Below are 16,831 nucleotides of genomic sequence, written 5' to 3' on the forward strand. Positions count from 1 at the left end.
TAATAACTTAATTATCTCATTAACTTTTGAGTGTTAATTTAACACTCATATCATCCATCTGAAAGCAGGTGAAGGTGATTTACTACTAATCAAGGAACCGGCTTTACTGATTAGATGTGCATAACAATATCGTGTGATATATCGCCCAGCCCTACTTACAGTGTAGTGTGCAGTTCTTTTGCTCTGGGCGGTGTGTGAGGCTCAGTGTGGATCCTGGAGGAGCTGAAAACGATGACTGAGAGCCCTGATACCTGAAGAGATGTCAGTGTTTTCTGGTCCATACTGCCGATAGGTGGCGCCAATGCACTATCTATTTAGTTTACAGTTTTTATCAATTTCTTATTTGAAACTGTGCCTCGTATGATCAAAACAGTAAACAGAAATCCATAATGTCTCACCCAGTTCCCCCTATTTTCAGGTCAAAATGAAACTCTACACTTTTGTCCTTGATTATTTAAGCCCTGTGTTTTTTCTATCCTGTCTTTGTTAGTTGTTGAATGTATGTTAACGTTGGTGTTTTTTTGAATCTGTGAGTCGTCTTGTTTCCTTGAATCCTGTTCCTGTCTGAGTTTGGCTACACTGCGTCTGGTTCCAGTCTCAGCGCTATTTCTCCGCACGACGTTACACCGCCACAGCATCCCGTCTTTGGTCTGGGTCAGGCCAGAGAATCTCATCCGCAGGATACTGACTCTAGCCAGGCCGCGGGTAAAATCCTCTAGCATGCCTGTTCCCCGCTGGCACACAACAACTGAAATATTTGGCAGGCTTCTTCCATTTCATCGTCTCTGTGTCCTAGAAAAATAGAAATACTGATTACTGTAACTGTAACATCCTTTTTACAAAATGGAAGCATTCAGAAAACCTTTTTCTTTTTATTACAGTTGATAGTGCAACAGCTACATGTGTACATACAGCTCTCAAAAATACACTTGAGAGCAGTCTTTAGTAGCCTACATCTACCTGGGTTTCTCCAAGAAGGTTTTCATGATCGAAGCGACTCAAATTTGGCCTTCCTCGTAGCCAAGACTCCCTAATAGTCATAAGACATTGGCAGAGTGGCACAAATTTAATCTGAGACTTGTCTCCTTGCTCTTCATCCACCTCCTCATCCTCTTCTTCTTCCTCATCCTCTTCCTCGACCTCTTCCTTCATGTCTTTCTGGATCCATTGTTTGAAAACTGAATGAACCGACTCTGGCCCTTGTTCTGATTGGTCTGTGATTTCCACTAATTGTGTGCTAACTGAGCTAAAGCTGCGCTGACTAGAGTGAACAATATTAAATGCTAGTCTAGTGCTTTCTAAATTACGGAGGCGTATTGCATTCACTTGAAGAAAAAAAATCTACTCTGTTTTTCTGAATTAACGAGTAAATTTTTCATGAGAAAAAAAAATTGCTCTGTTTTTCTGAATTAATGAGTTAATTTTTCATGGATTTTTTTTTTTTTTGCTCTGTTTTTCTGAATTAACGAGTTACTTCCGAAAAAACAGAGCAAAAACTTTTTTTCTCACAAAAAATTAACTCATTAATTCAGAAAAACAGAGCAAAAAAATTTTTTCTCATGAAAAATTAACTCATTAATTCAGAAAAATAGAGAAAAAATTTTTTTCTCATGAAAAATTAACTCATTAACTCAGAAAAACAGAGCAAAAAAAAATTCTCATGAAAAATTAACTCGTTAATTCAGAAAAACAGAGCAAAAAAATTCTCATGAAAAATTAACTCATTAATTCAGAAAAATAGAGAAAAAAATTTTTTCTCATGAAAAATTAACTCATTAACTCAGAAAAACAGAGCAAAAAAATTCTCATGAAAAATTAACTCGTTAATTCAGAAAAACAGAGCAAAAAAAAATTTTCTCATGAAAAATTAACTCATTAATTCAGAAAAACAGAGAAAAAAATTTTTTCTCATGAAAAATTAACTCATTAATTCAGAAAAACAGAGTAGATTTTTTTTCTTCAAATGAATGCAATACGCCTCCGTACTAAATGACAACATGGTGTAGGCAATGAGAAATGAAGGGATTTGTGTGTAGAGTTTTGCAGAGACAGTTCAACAAATCTGACTCGTGTGTCAAAACAGGGGAATAGTGTTTTTATTTTAGACGGGGACTTTTTCTTTTTTCCAGGGTGTTTTCAGTGGACTTTAGAGCCATAAAGTAAGTAAATGATTAATGTCGCTGCAGAATATAGACTTCAGGCTAATCTCAGTGAATGACGAGAGAAACAAGTTTCTCACAGCGACCGGATCATATTTAGATATACAAATACAGTAACTACTAAAATAACTGTTTAGTACCTTTAAGTGCTTTGGTAGTTGATGCTGAAACCGCTGACCGTTACCCACGTCATCTGGACACGTCGTCTTGTCCTTATAACTTGACTTGATCAGAATTGTGAGCGCATGGTTGACCAGCGATGGCAGAAACTAAGGTAAGAGGAACTCTCTTAATGATAAAACATGAAATAACCACCAGTGATTTCATCCGATTGCCTCTCTTTATTACTATTACAGACCGTTCTTGTAACTCCGCCCACCACTCCAACCAAAGCCACGCCCTCCCCGCCGACTTCTGCTGAACAGACGCGTGAGTGAATCTGATACTTTTTTTTATTATTATTATTTTTTTTTATTGAATTTTAAGAATTATAATTTCAGTCAGGGGTACAATGAATAAACTAAATAAACAGACATAAAAGGACAAATAAAGCAGTGTCAAGCTTAAGTTAGAGTGAATCTGATACGACGGACATTTTTCATAGAGCGATGATGTCATCAGCGTCATAAACCCTGCAGTTTTTTAGATTTAAATTATTATTTTTTATTAATATACATTTATAAGACTTTGCTTCAAGAAATGTTAACGCTGGTGTGAGGGTGTTTCTAATACAGTGATGGTGACCGTGAAATTGACATATTTTTCTCGAGTGCTGTTATCAGTCTCTCTCTATTTTTTCCTCTCTTCGAAAGTTGTTCGAACACTATTGTGGAGTTTTCCTTTTGCTATTTGAGCAAATGGAGACATGAAAAAATATATTTAAATTAGTTTCTCATTCACCAATATAGCAATTTACCCAAATATGACAACGTCCGCTTCTGAGAAACTATTGAAGCCTATTTCGGCAATATAAGATGCTTTGTTTAATCTTAATTTTTTGACATTTATGACAGTCTATTTAATCTTTACTATGTATATTTGGTAACACTTTACAATAAGGGTGCACTAATAAGCATTAATTGATGCTTAACTAATGCACAGATAATACTGAATTATTGTGCAAGTAATTATCATCTAAGCTATTCATTAATGATTACCACATTAGGAACTAATTAAGAGTCTGTAAGGTTTAATGTATTAGTTCATACATGAATTGTTTTTAATTAAATATGCAATTGTGGATTAATTACATAATAACTCATTTTTTTAACCAATAGTGTTAATTAATATGTTAATTACCAGAATGAGCCAAAGCCTTGTATTTTAACTTCCAGATAATATGACAGGTACACTAATATGCATTAATACATGATTAATTACTTCATTGTTAGCGCAAGTTCATGTGAAAATTACTACAATTACTAAATGACTAGTTAATAATGATGTGCCCCAACAAGTAAAGTCATAACATAATGATACCTTTGCAAATCATTAGCTAATGATTAATTAAAGCATACAACTGGAAGTTGAAGTGCATAGTGCATAGAAGTGCATAATTAACACATTAATTTACACTATTAGTTAATAAAATATGTTATTAAGGAATTAATACACAATGACACATTGAATTAATAGCAATTCATGTATTACTTAATCTATTAATCATATAGACTAGATATTAGTTGCTGATCCAGTAATTGTTAATTAATGGTTTAGTTCTTCTTTAGTTATACATTAACTCATGATTATCTGTGTATTAGTTAAGCATGAATTAATGCATATTAGTGCACCCGTATTGTAAAGTCTTACCGTATATTTACATTATTATTATATATTTAAAAAATCTGAATCATGACATAAGAGGTTGAAATTGAAACATACTATGCCATTATTTTGTTTTTTATGTCATATTTTTAACGTATGAAACACTCAGATGACCTACAAAATGCGCAATAATTCACAAATACTGTATCCCACAATGCAACTTGCAACGCATTCTCACCCCAAGGCGTCATCTTTGACCATGCTTCAATATTTGACGTTTTAGGCGCCCTTTAGCGTCACTTACATGACGCTATCCTACGGCGTCATCTAACTGACGCTAAAGGAAAGCGTCTGTTAGAGGACGCGGTTAGGTTTAGGTGTGGGGTGGGGGTAGGGTACACGCGATCCTAGGGCGTCATCTAACTGACGCTAAAGGGCGCCTAAAGCGTCAGATATTGAAGCATGTCCAAATGCTTCCCAAGGCGTCAGTTAGGTGACGCCTTGGGGGTGAGAATGGGCTGCAACTTGATGTATGAATGCAATTACCTGTGTGTGTTTCTCCTGCAGTGAGTTTGAGCAGCCCAGAGTTACTGAAAGAGCTGCAACAACCTCACACACTCAAACACGTCTCTGCGCACAAGGGACTGAACATTGTGTTTCGTGGACGAGGAAGACGGGTCAGACACACACACACACACACACACTGAACGGGACATAAGTTTATTAATACAGAGTCACGCCAATCCTGAGAGAAAATGAATAAATATGGATAAGCTCAACACACACACACACACACACACAGTATTAATTCATTTAAAATCATAATATCTATAATATCTAGTGCCATGTGCCAACTAATGTATAAACACATAATGCAAAACACATTTCCTACATGTTACATATAAAACACAACAGATTTTTCATTAGAAGTGTGAAGCATCAAGACTGTTGTTTTGCAATAATCACATTTCAAAATATGTTTGTTTAATCTTGTTATATTTATATTATCTAAACATATTATTTATAAATGTATATTTAAATTGTGTTTCAGAGTCAGGAGGCAGAGAGTCAATCCAAACTGCCCTAAAACTCAGGACGCTGCTCTGCCATTGGCTGTCTGAGCTGTCTGTCAGTGCTAAGCCCCTCCCACTGTGGTGATGTCATCATGAGCGGCTCTGGTTGTTCAGTGAACACTGTGATGTTTGTTTGTGTGCAAGTATGAAAGCCAGTTTATCACTCTGTCTGCGTGTTTATCTCATGTCAAAGCAATGTGTGTAATATATCAAATAAAAATCTAATCTCAATGTGATGTGTGTGTTTGTCTCGTTTTAATTTATGAGTGTGAAATGCAAAACTGCCTCATACATTTTGATTAATAATTATTCTCAGATCAGACATTCTCCTAACATGGTTCAATACTGTCAAAACAATCAATATTTACAATTTAAAATTAAAATTAAGTTCTGGTAAATTTTCTAGAAAGAGAAGCAAGCGTTTCACTATGGTTTATACAATAAACTAGGTTTATTTATTAAATATGATCATATATAATCATTTATTGATATTTATTATAAATAATAATATTTATTATTAATATTCTAACTGTATTATATATTATTTTTATTTTGGTTTAGTTAAGGTTTTAGTAATTTTTTTAAGTATGTACATTTATATTTCAGTTTTAATTTGTTATTTAAGTCAAACTAAACGAAAATTAGAATCGTTGTCTTGAAAACTAGCTGAAATTAAATATTTTATTATATTTCAGTTAATGCTTATTTCATTTAAAGTAATAAAAATATACATTTTTAATGTTTTGGTTTCTGGAAATAATCCATATGTTTATGGATAATTCATATTGACAAATGAAATGTACTACTAAAACTACTACCACACTAATATGAATGTCATGTTGTAATTCTATGTTCAAATGCCAGCACAGTTGTGTTTATAGTTCAGCTTAACCCTGCTCTTTACACAAGCCTGAATCAGTGACACGCACAACAGTTCAAAGGTCATGCTGATTTGAGTCTTCCTCTGTTCATTAGGAGCATTAGAGCGAGAGACGAAGGAGTCACGGACGACGAGAACGAGACATTGTAGCGATGAGAATGCGCCGGTGTGTCGTGACCGCAGTCACGCTGAGTCTGCTGCTGTTTCTCAGCTCACTGTGGCTGCGTGAGTACATACAACCTTTCACCGTCACACACACACACACCCTACACAAACACACAACCCCCTCGAGCTTGAATAACCGCGTTCTGTTGTTTTCCGGTTCTCTGCAGCTCAAGCAACAGTTCAGAGTTGTAAGCAGTCGTGGCGGCCTTGTCTGAGTGTGAACAGAGAGGTGAGAAGTGACTAAAGTACACTAAACTTGAATACTTCACTTTATCTGGACAATAACTTTATTCTAGAGCTGCTGTAAACAATCTCTGTTACTGTAATCTCATATTATCTCTGTGAAGCTGCTATGAAACAGTCTATATTGTTATTTGACATTAACTAGTGCTGATTGACGCTCACTTCCTGTCCAGGTGGTTCAGGCTGCTGTTACTGATGATGCGCTCGGAGGAAATGACATCATCACAGAGTGTGCTGGACAGCAGTTCCAAGTGTCCCGCCTCCTCCAGCATCTAAACTCCGCCCTCGGCCCCGCCTCCGACGTGCTGCTGGAACCGTACCTGCTCTGCTGGGAGGAGCTTATCAAGTAGGATACCCTTCTTTTCTTTTATTGCAGGAATACGTACAGAACACATATACATTTTTTTTAAAAACGAGGTTAGGATAGACGAGAAAAGAAAAAAGGGTTGAGATAAACCTTAGAATTTGATAGATTTGTCCTTTGGGGGGTGTTGAGTGTTTTAGGGTATTCAGTAATGTAACATATTTTACCCTTTCTCTCGTGATACTGTTAAAGCTGTAACGAATAGGGATGAGAGGATTCGATACTGACTCGTAGACGTAAAAGTGTGGCGCTGAAACACTGTTGTAATTGTTCCCAAGCATCAGCATTCTCCCCTAAAAGTGATCGGGGAGACCAAACCGTAAATCGTAGAGACTTGAAACTTTGAGGGACGGTAGTACTCACATAGTCTCCAGCGGCACCAAAGCTCACCCCAATCGGCCTGATGGTGGCGCTATAGCGGTCAAAAGTACGTAATGGCTCCTAAACCGTTTGTCAAGAGTGTTTGTTGGATCCTTGGCTCAGGACAAACAATTTTCTTGTACATCTTGGATTCGATCTTGACCCTAGCGAAAAGCCTACTTTTGCGAACTAGTCCTAGTTTTTTTCACCCGATAAGAACCAAAACTGTGCAGGAAGATTCCAATGTGACTGCCAATAATTGTAAAAAAAAAAAAAAAAAAAAATGGAACAAATTTCGATCTATGACGGCAAAATGTTCAGAGTGGGCGTGTTTGACTCGCGGCCCCAGAGGCATGTGAGAAATTCAAAAGAAATTGGCGCCTTTGCGTTTTTCATGTTCGTAAAGGATTGTATTTCACACGATGTTTCGCACACGACATTCATACATATGGTAGAACTACGCATTCTCAGCAACTTTGCATCTAAGACCACGTCTGGCAATCGAATCTTTCGTTAAATATTGGAGATTATTTCAAATACCTACTTTCGCGGACATAATAGTTAACATAAGTTAATGTATTAACTAACAATGAGCAATACATTTGTTAAAGTATTTATTAATCTATTCAAAAACTCTATTATACATTCCAAAGAAACATTGTTTATAGTGTGTATATATTTATGTAACAATAACTATGCCGAATGTGTTGTTCATACGATGATTCCTCAGTCTCACACTGATGTTGTGTCTGGTCAGGTTCATGGAGTCTCTGGGCCCTCTGGTGGGCTTCTTCACTCATAAAGTTGAGGAGAAGATCACACTCATCCGACAGCTCTCGCTGGAAGACTCTAAAATCGTTACGACTGATGATGCTCAGCGTGTAGCTCCGCCCCCTCGCCGTAGCCACGCCTACTATTCGGTGCGTTCCATGCTGGAGGCGGAGCTACAGAGGGGGTTGGTCTCCTTCGACAGTCAAACGCCTTCCGGGAGTCGGACTTTGCTCCGCCTCCATCGCTCGTTGCTGTGGTTACAGCTTCTGCTGGACAAGCTAGTGACGGAGCGCGAGGGGCGTAGCATGGGCGAACTATGTCGCGACGCGTACCTGGAGGTTTTAGCGCCGCATCATCCATGGCTTGTGCAGCGCGCGGCCGAGCTGGTGTTTCATGCGATGCCCGACCGCAAAGTTTTCCTGCAGCTGGTGTGTGTGCAAACGCAGGAAGAGGCGGAGCCTGTGATCCACGTCGTCGTCGCGGCGATCCAAGAAGTTCACCGACGGACACAGAGAGAGCTGGAGTTGAGAAACATGCTGGACTTGCCTTAGCACACATACAAACACTCACACACAACAGAGATATATGGATCTTAAAGGCCCCCTGAAATTAAAATTTTACTTTTTTTAGCTTTTAGTACGATATGTTAGCCTTAAGGTTTTGAATAAGGTGGTGTGTTCCTAAACAATGACAAAATTCACATTTAGGCAATATAAGCATTCAAAACTTATAGTCCCACACTTCCTAAAATGGATACAGATTTTTATGACTTCACTTCGCATCACATATTCTGTCCAATCAAATGGTCTCTAGAATCTAAAGCTCCGCCTCCTATCGTATCAACACCACCTGGCCAAAGTGACCATTGACAGTCACGGAGCATTATGGGTTGGAGATGTGTGTTCGGTTACTCAAACGCCGAGTTTTATTGTTTTCCAACTGTACTGTGGATAAGAATGAAATGTATTCACATTTCTAAAATGTATTCACAGCTTTACCATTGAATCCAGCGTATCATCAGCGCTCAGATTCGCTTCCGTGCTGCTGTCAGTCTGTGAGGTAAACTAAACGCTATTGGCTATTTGAAAAGGGGGAGGAGCCTACCAATATATCCCGCCTAAGCTTCCTGTTTCAGTGGAAATAATGCCAACGCATCATCATACAAATCTGTCCATTCCAAGGCACTTCAGTGGGCCTTTAACATTAACATATTATATCCACCTTATTTTTTTAAGTGCCTTATATTATGTTGTTATGTGGTTGCTTGGTATTTTCTTCATGTCGGTGTGAAAAGAATCTGGGATCTTCTGGTCCAGCAGGGGAAAATAATGTGTCTCATCCAGAGCCCGTCTCACAGAGAGCCTTGGCACTTCCTATTAGCCCCGTTGTGTGTCATCTTGGCTGCAGTTCCATTATAATTCCACTGGGGGTGATCACGGGCGAGAGCAGAATGAATGGGAGTCTATGGGGCTAAACGGCTAAATGTGTCTCTTTCTCCTGCTTGTCATTGAATCAATATAGATTTTATTGTTGATCCCGCAAGTTCAATATACTGTAGATTATAGGCCAAAAGTCGAATGAACGTTTGTCCTTTTGATTTCTTACAGGTTAGGCCATTGTTGACCGGAAACACGCTAGCATTCTGCTATTGTGTGACGTCATCACAGTTTTGAACGGATTTTTAGAACAGATAAGTGAACTTAAAAATGCAATTTTCAGCTGAGTGTATTATCTTAGCCCTCCCTTTTGAATGCAACTTTCAAATTACTTGACAAAAAATTACATCCTGAGGAAAGTGGATTTCTGGGGGTGAAACCCCATTGACTCCCATTCATTCTGCACTCGAGCGCCCCCTCATGGACAGAGACGTGTTACTGCAGCCAGTCCAGAACCCGGAAGTAACCAGCCAGTGCCAATTCTCTTCAATTAGACATTCTCTGATCTCATCACTTATTTGTACACTAGATGTCGCTATTTCACTTTGGTTTTTTTTTATAGATTTGATAAATTATTTATGAGCGGTTTATCAGAGAAAGTCGAAACATTTCACTAGTTTACTAGTAACAGATTACTGTTGCTCAAACTGTGTCAGACATAAAAATACTCAAATGTTACAGCTCTTTCAAAGCTTTATATTTATGGTATCAACTTTGTCTCATATGTTTCTCTGAGCCTCCAATGCCTGCATTTGATTAGAAATTAGTCCGTTCATCTTGGCAAATCTGAACACAGTTTGAGACATTATCTCTCCTGAAACTCTACGATAGACATTATTATGATTCCATGATTATTTGGGTCTTATTCTCAAGAGAAAAGCAGGAACATACGTCTATGTTTCTTAACTGGTGGGTCACGACTGATGAATGTGCAGTGTGTGATGAGCAGATAGTGATGGGCAGGGAAGAAACGATGATCAATGCAAACAGGAGCACACAGCTAGCAGTTCAGTCATGCACAGTTAAGATAGTAAAATAAACAGAATTATCAGAAAACACCCCTCATATCTTTTGTGTCTGATGTCAAAGGTTATGTGTGCAATATTTCAGCAGAAATTCCTCCGTCACATGGTAGAAACTGGATTCAAGAGACATTTAGAAACCAACATTCTCAATTGTCCAATTCAGCTCATGTCATACCGTTTATGATAATATTAATACATTTCATTTGTTTGATTTTAAGAAAATAATTTTGTTGCTTTTGCACCATAGACATATTTTGTACAGTGTGCTGAAGCAAAACCAGTTGAGAATGGCTGATCCAGGAGAAACAATTGAGATTTAAATGATATATTTGTTGTTGTTTCTTTCTTATATGGAGACACACAGAGGATCAGATTGGGAATTACATCTGCTTTTACCAAAGTCTTATTACACAAGATGATAAATAAAGCTCTCAGTGTGTAGCATCATTCAGATATTTCTCTCTGTATGAAAATGACATGTTCTTCTGTCTTGTCATAAGCCGTTGTTTCTGCTTTGTGTGCATGTGTGTTAACTGCTATAGTTTGGCATAAAAATATTCCCCAGAAGTGAGTTTGCAAAGACAATTAATACGCATACAGTGTTTGTGTTAATATGAGCAGAATCTTAGCAGAATATATCTACTACGCTGCTGCTGTTATTGCTTCTGTTACTGTTATGCTCTTACTGTTATTACTGTTACTATTATTGCTGCTGCTGCTGCTGTTACTGTTATTGCTGTTACTGTTATTGCTGCTGTTACTGTTATTGCTGTTACTGTTATTGCTGCTGCTGTTATTGCTTCTGTTACTGTTATGCTCTTACTGTTATTACTGTTTCTATTATTGCTGCTGCTGCTGTTACTGTTATTACTGTTTCTATTATTGCTGCTGCTGCTCTTACTGTTATTACTGTTTCTATTATTGCTGCTGCTGCTGTTACTGTTATTGCTGTTACTGTTATTGCTGCTGTTACTGTTATTGCTGTTACTGTTATTGCTGCTGCTGTTATTGCTTCTGTTACTGTTATGCTCTTACTGTTATTACTGTTTCTATTATTGCTGCTGCTGCTGTTACTGTTATTGCTGTTACTGTTATTGCTGCTGTTACTGTTATTGCTGTTACTGTTATTGCTGCTGCTGTTATTGCTTCTGTTACTGTTATGCTCTTACTGTTATTACTGTTTCTATTATTGCTGCTGCTGCTGTTACTGTTATTGCTGTTACTGTTATTGCTGCTGTTACTGTTATTGCTGCTGCTGTTATTGTTACTGTTATTGCTGCTGCTGTTACTGTTATTGCTGTTACTGTTATTGCTGCTGCTGTTACTGTTATTGCTGCTGCTGCTGTTATTGCTGTTACTATTATTGCTGCTGCTGTTACTGTTATTGCTGCTGCTGCTGTTATTGCTGTTACTATTATTGCTGCTGCTGTTACTGTTATTGCTGCTGCTGCTGTTATTGCTGTTACTATTATTGCTGCTGCTGTTACTGTTATTGCTGCTGCTGTTATTGTTATTGCTGCTGCTGTTACTGTTATTGCTGCTGATGTTACTGTTATTGCTGCTGCTGCTGTTGTTTCTGCTGCTACTGTTGCTGCTGTTATTGTTGTTGCTGCTGCTGTTATTGTTGTTACTATTATTGCTGCTGCTGTTGCTGTTACTGTTATTGCTGCTGCTGCTGTTGTTTCTGCTGCTACTGTTGCTGCTGTTATTGTTGTTGCTGCTGCGATTATTGTTGTTACTATTATTGCTGCTGCTGCTGCTGTTACTGTTATTGTTGTTACTATTATTGCTGCTGCTGCTGCTGTTACTGTTATTGTTGTTACTATTATTGCTGCTGCTGTTACTGTTATTGCTGCTGCTGCTGTTACTGTTATTGCTGCTGCTGCTGTTTCTGCTGCTACTGTTGCTGCTGTTATTGTTGTTGCTGCTGCGATTATTGTTGTTACTATTATTGCTGCTGCTGCTGCTGTTACTGTTATTGTTGTTACTATTATTGCTGCTGCTGCTGCTGTTACTGTTATTGCTGCTGCTGTTACTGTTATTGCTGCTGCTGTTATTGTTATTGCTGCTGCTGTTACTGTTATTGCTGCTGCTGTTACTGTTATTGCTGCTGCTGCTGTTGTTTCTGCTGCTACTGTTGCTGCTGTTATTGTTGTTGCTGCTGCTGTTATTGTTGTTACTATTATTGCTGCTGCTGTTGCTGTTACTGTTATTGCTGCTGCTGTTGTTTCTGCTGCTACTGTTGCTGCTGTTATTGTTGTTGCTGCTGCGATTATTGTTGTTACTATTATTGCTGCTGCTGCTGTTACTGTTATTGTTGTTACTATTATTGCTGCTGCTGCTGCTGTTACTGTTATTGTTGTTACTATTATTGCTGCTGCTGTTGCTGTTACTGTTATTGCTGCTGCTGCTGTTACTGTTATTGCTGCTGCTGCTGTTGTTTCTGCTGCTACTGTTGCTGCTGTTATTGTTGTTGTTGCTGCGATTATTGTTGTTACTATTATTGCTGCTGCTGCTGCTGTTACTGTTATTGCTGTTACTATTATTGCTGCTGCTGTTACTGTTATTGCTGCTGCTGTTACTGTTATTGCTGCTGCTGTTATTGTTATTGCTGCTGCTGTTACTGTTATTGCTGCTGCTGTTACTGTTATTGCTGCTGCTGCTGTTGTTTTTGCTGCTACTGCTGCTGCTGTTGTTGCTGCTGCTGTTATTGTTGTTACTATTATTGCTGCTGCTGTTGCTGTTACTGTTATTGCTGCTGCTGCTGTTGTTTCTGCTGCTACTGTTGCTGCTGTTATTGTTGTTGCTGCTGCGATTATTGTTGTTACTATTATTGCTGCTGCTGCTGCTGTTACTGTTATTGTTGTTACTATTATTGCTGCTGCTGCTGCTGTTACTGTTATTGTTGTTACTATTATTGCTGCTGCTGTTGCTGTTACTGTTATTGCTGCTGCTGCTGCTGTTACTGTTATTGCTGCTGCTGCTGTTGTTTCTGCTGCTACTGTTGCTGCTGTTATTGTTGTTGCTGCTGCGATTATTGTTGTTACTATTATTGCTGCTGCTGCTGCTGTTACTGTTATTGTTGTTACTATTATTGCTGCTGCTGCTGCTGTTACTGTTATTGTTGTTACTATTATTGCTGCTGCTGTTGCTGTTACTGTTATTGCTGCTACTGCTGTTACTGTTATTGTTGTTACTGTTATTGCTGCTGCTGCTGTTACTGTTATTGCTGCTGTTACTCTTATTGCTGCTACTGCTGTTGTTTCTGCTGCTACTGTTGCTGCTGTTACTGTTATTGCTGCTGCTACTGTTGCTGCTGCTGTGGTTGGTTATTCCTGCTGTTATTGCTGCTGCTGTTACTGTTATTGCTGTTGCTGCTGTTACTGTTATTGCTGCTGCTGCTGTTACTGTTATTGTTGTTACTGTTATTGCTGCTGCTGCTGTTACTGTTATTGCTGCTGCTGCTGTTACTCTTATTGCTGCTACTGCTGTTGTTTCTGCTGCTACTGTTGCTGCTGTTACTGTTATTGCTGCTGCTACTGTTGCTGCTGCTGCGGTTGGTTATTCCTGCTGTTATTGCTGCTGCTGTTGGATATTGTTGCTGCTGTTGATCAAGTAAGACATGCTGCTTCTGTACAATATAGCATACATGTATTACCCATAGTAGACCTATACAGGTGGAGCTGGGGAAGGTGGAGGGTGTATGAAAGCGCGATGAGAACTGCTACAGCAAATGCTGACCAAGTATTTGAAGGTTGAGCAGCGAGCTCATTGGCTACTGATACAGCAGGAAGCAATCAGCTGTGTCCTATAGAGAAAGATCTGATTACAAGCAGATTGAGTTCAGGACCAATCAGCCTGCGCCATCTAGAGTTTCATGACATAACTTATATTGAAACAGAGTAATTTAGTTTCATTTACAGTTTTTTTAACAACAAAAAAGACAACAAACAAATGTTTGTTTAACACAAAATGTTTTATTTCCTTTTCCATTTTTCATTTATAATGATAATCATTTGATTTTTCGAATATAAGTTTCACAATTTTCATGTCAGGCAATATATAACAGTATATTCAGGATATTTAATAAGATACATCTAGTTTCTGAGCAGTGTTTTTACAGAGAGTGAAGAAAGAATAAGACACGTCTCACTATGAAGGACAGATGAAAAACCGGGATGAGTCTGTGAGCTATTGAAGTCATCCGGCGAAAAGTCAAAGTGACGAGCGTGTCGAGTTATTGGAATGGAGAGAAACTTACAGACGGGGACAAAGAGCTCAAAGATGCCGTCAGTGTGTGAGAGGGAGTGAAAAACTCTGTAATGAGTTTCTAGTAGCGCAGGTGTGTTTGTCGTTGCCGTTGTTTGTGTAAGCCTGTGTTTTTCGCCATGTGTCATCGATGATAATGTCTGAAGCGTGTTGGTTCAATTGAAGCTGTAAAGGTGCGGTCACACTAGTGAAAATCGGGCGAAATTTCGCGTGCAATAGCATATTAAGAACTGCTCACTTTCAAACCAAGCGGAGAATTTGCGTGTCCAACTCGAGCACCAGCGAAATCTACATGGGGAACACATTCGCTCTCACGCGAAACTCCCAATCGCGCGAATTCCTGACTGGAATTCGCCCGCAAGAATGTGCTGAGCAACGGTAAATGTGACCGTGCCTAAACACTCAGTTACACCAATGACATCACGCACCGTTTCAATGGTGACGTCCTAAATTCCTGTCCGATTGAATTTTTCGTCTTACGGAAATTAATAAGTCGTATGAAAAATGTAAGTTGACTACACTCGCGGCGGTATACACACGCTCAAATGATTCGCTTCTGCATCTAAGATACAGAAGTCGAAACGAATGTGCAATAATTCGATTTACCGTATCTTAAAAACATATAAAATCTATTCCATGACAGGCAGCACACGTGAAGGAGATCTTAGTAAACATACGGCAGGCAGCGTAAGTTTAGCACGCGGCTAATCTAGTTATTAGTCACTGCTCTTTGTAAACATTGAACTGTTCCCAACATCAGGCCCGTAACTTCTGTTCTGATGTGCGACGGATGAACTAGTGACGTTAATTTAAAAGTATGGCCGCGTTTGGCTCTTTTTTTTTTTCCCCACACACTTTTCTAACACACACCCGCCAATGTTTCAAATGCACAACACTGTGGCAGTAACCCAATAGAAACACAGCACATTCACTACTGGGGGCGAAATAAGGGATTGGATTGTTAAAAACACGAAAGAAAAAGAAAAAACAGACAGGCCGGCCGGCCGCCCGCACGTAATCGACGGCAGGCTAGTGGTTCGCTAATAAGCACTACGCTATTGATAACGTCCGTTTGACTCGAACCCCCTTGAACATCCAAATGTCAAATCACATGATAAAAATCTAAGATCCTACTAAAAGCTAAGAAGAAATGAACAGAATCTTTGAGAAATATGTTTATCTAATGTTCGCGTCATTTTCTCGCTGTGCGCTAAAGTGCAGCTAACGCATGATGTGCTCAACAACAAAGGAATTTAAAAAAAACACTTTTTGGGAAGAAAAACACGTTTGTTTATTCATTCATCTACATTAGTTAATATTGGATTGGCAAGTTTTTTTCTTTCACCCAGGAACCCCTTTTCTTTGCAACTACTCTCTTCGCTAACTACCCCAGATTCGCTATTATTTACAAGTATTAACAGTACACTCTTGGACCAGAAGGTATTGCTGTGTGTACACATTTAGAAAGATGGGTCGAACCATTCTGGACAAAAATGGAGCAAGTACATTATTAGTCGACTGGGCAAATTAAGCACGAAACAAGCGGCGAACTGATATGGCGCAGCTTGAAGCTGATTGGCTAAGTCGTTGAGTGCAATCTGAGCGTGTGCAGAACGTCAGCCAATCGTTTAACAGCTTGTGTGTGTGTGCGTTTGTGAACATTACAGTGTTACAAAAGTGTTCCCACAAACATTGTCATATAAAAAATAAAAACCACAAATCAGATAATAAATAAATAAATGAATAACATCATAAATGTACCTTAATTCATCAATCAATCAAGCAATAAATAAATAAATAAATAAATGGATGGATACAACAGATATCCGGTTAAGACTGCGATATATACCTCACTTGGACAGATATGGAAAGTTCATGGCTCTATTTATTAATCAGTCATATTAGCATATTTCCTTATTCATTCAGACTTTATCGATTAGTTGAATTCAACCTGATTTGACTTCTCGAATTTGTGTAATTTATTACACACTCGCAGTCGCGTAAAAGCTATTTTATAGACTAAACGAGTGAATCCAGATTGTTTTTCAGCTCAATATCAATAAGTAAGAGAGTGTATTTTGCATACAGAAAATTAAGCTTATTTTAGGGCGAGATTTTTCACATTTTACATTATTTTCATGACAATTATTTAAGCACAAATGGGGAAAATGTCATGAAAATAATGAGGAAAAAAATAGTAATAGGCTTAATTTTCTTGACGTAAAATCTAAACTCTTGAATGATTGTGGTCCCCCTGAATTCACTGGATTGTTCATGAGATTTTGATTATGTCTGTATTGGTTGTCGAGAGATTTAGAAAGG

General features: G+C 38.4%; 1 protein-coding gene and 1 long non-coding RNA gene across 2 annotated transcripts; both read left to right on the forward strand.

The window, feature by feature from the left end:
* Positions 1-621: 621 nt before the first annotated feature.
* Positions 622-10,687, forward strand: gltpd2a (glycolipid transfer protein domain containing 2a). The gene is made up of 5 exons (XM_089124768.1): positions 622-705; positions 5,972-6,101; positions 6,209-6,270; positions 6,458-6,630; positions 7,766-10,687. The coding sequence occupies exons 2-5, from the start codon at positions 6,029-6,031 to the stop codon at positions 8,328-8,330; spliced, it is 873 nt and encodes a 290-aa protein (XP_088980894.1). The 5' UTR covers positions 622-705; positions 5,972-6,028; the 3' UTR covers positions 8,331-10,687.
* LOC148970684 (uncharacterized) lies at positions 2,309-5,232 on the forward strand. Its single transcript, XR_016148310.1, has 4 exons — positions 2,309-2,433; positions 2,516-2,588; positions 4,491-4,600; positions 4,975-5,232. It is a non-coding gene; the product is annotated as an uncharacterized LOC148970684 (long non-coding RNA).
* Positions 10,688-16,831: the final 6,144 nt, after the last annotated feature.

This window comes from Pimephales promelas, chromosome 20 (assembly GCF_988280905.1).
Source record: "Pimephales promelas chromosome 20, fPimPro1.hap1.1, whole genome shotgun sequence".
NCBI lineage: Eukaryota > Metazoa > Chordata > Actinopteri > Cypriniformes > Leuciscidae > Pimephales > Pimephales promelas.

Bases quoted from the DNA above. Each gene is read 5' to 3' on its own strand.
- gltpd2a (XM_089124768.1), top strand. From the start codon at position 6,029: ATGAGAATGCGCCGGTGTGTCGTGACCGCAGTCACGCTGAGTCTGCTG. The intron at 6,102-6,208 runs GTGAGTACATAC...GGTTCTCTGCAG, and splicing joins TCTCAGCTCACTGTGGCTGC to CTCAAGCAACAGTTCAGAGT. The intron at 6,271-6,457 runs GTGAGAAGTGAC...CTTCCTGTCCAG, and splicing joins GTCTGAGTGTGAACAGAGAG to GTGGTTCAGGCTGCTGTTAC.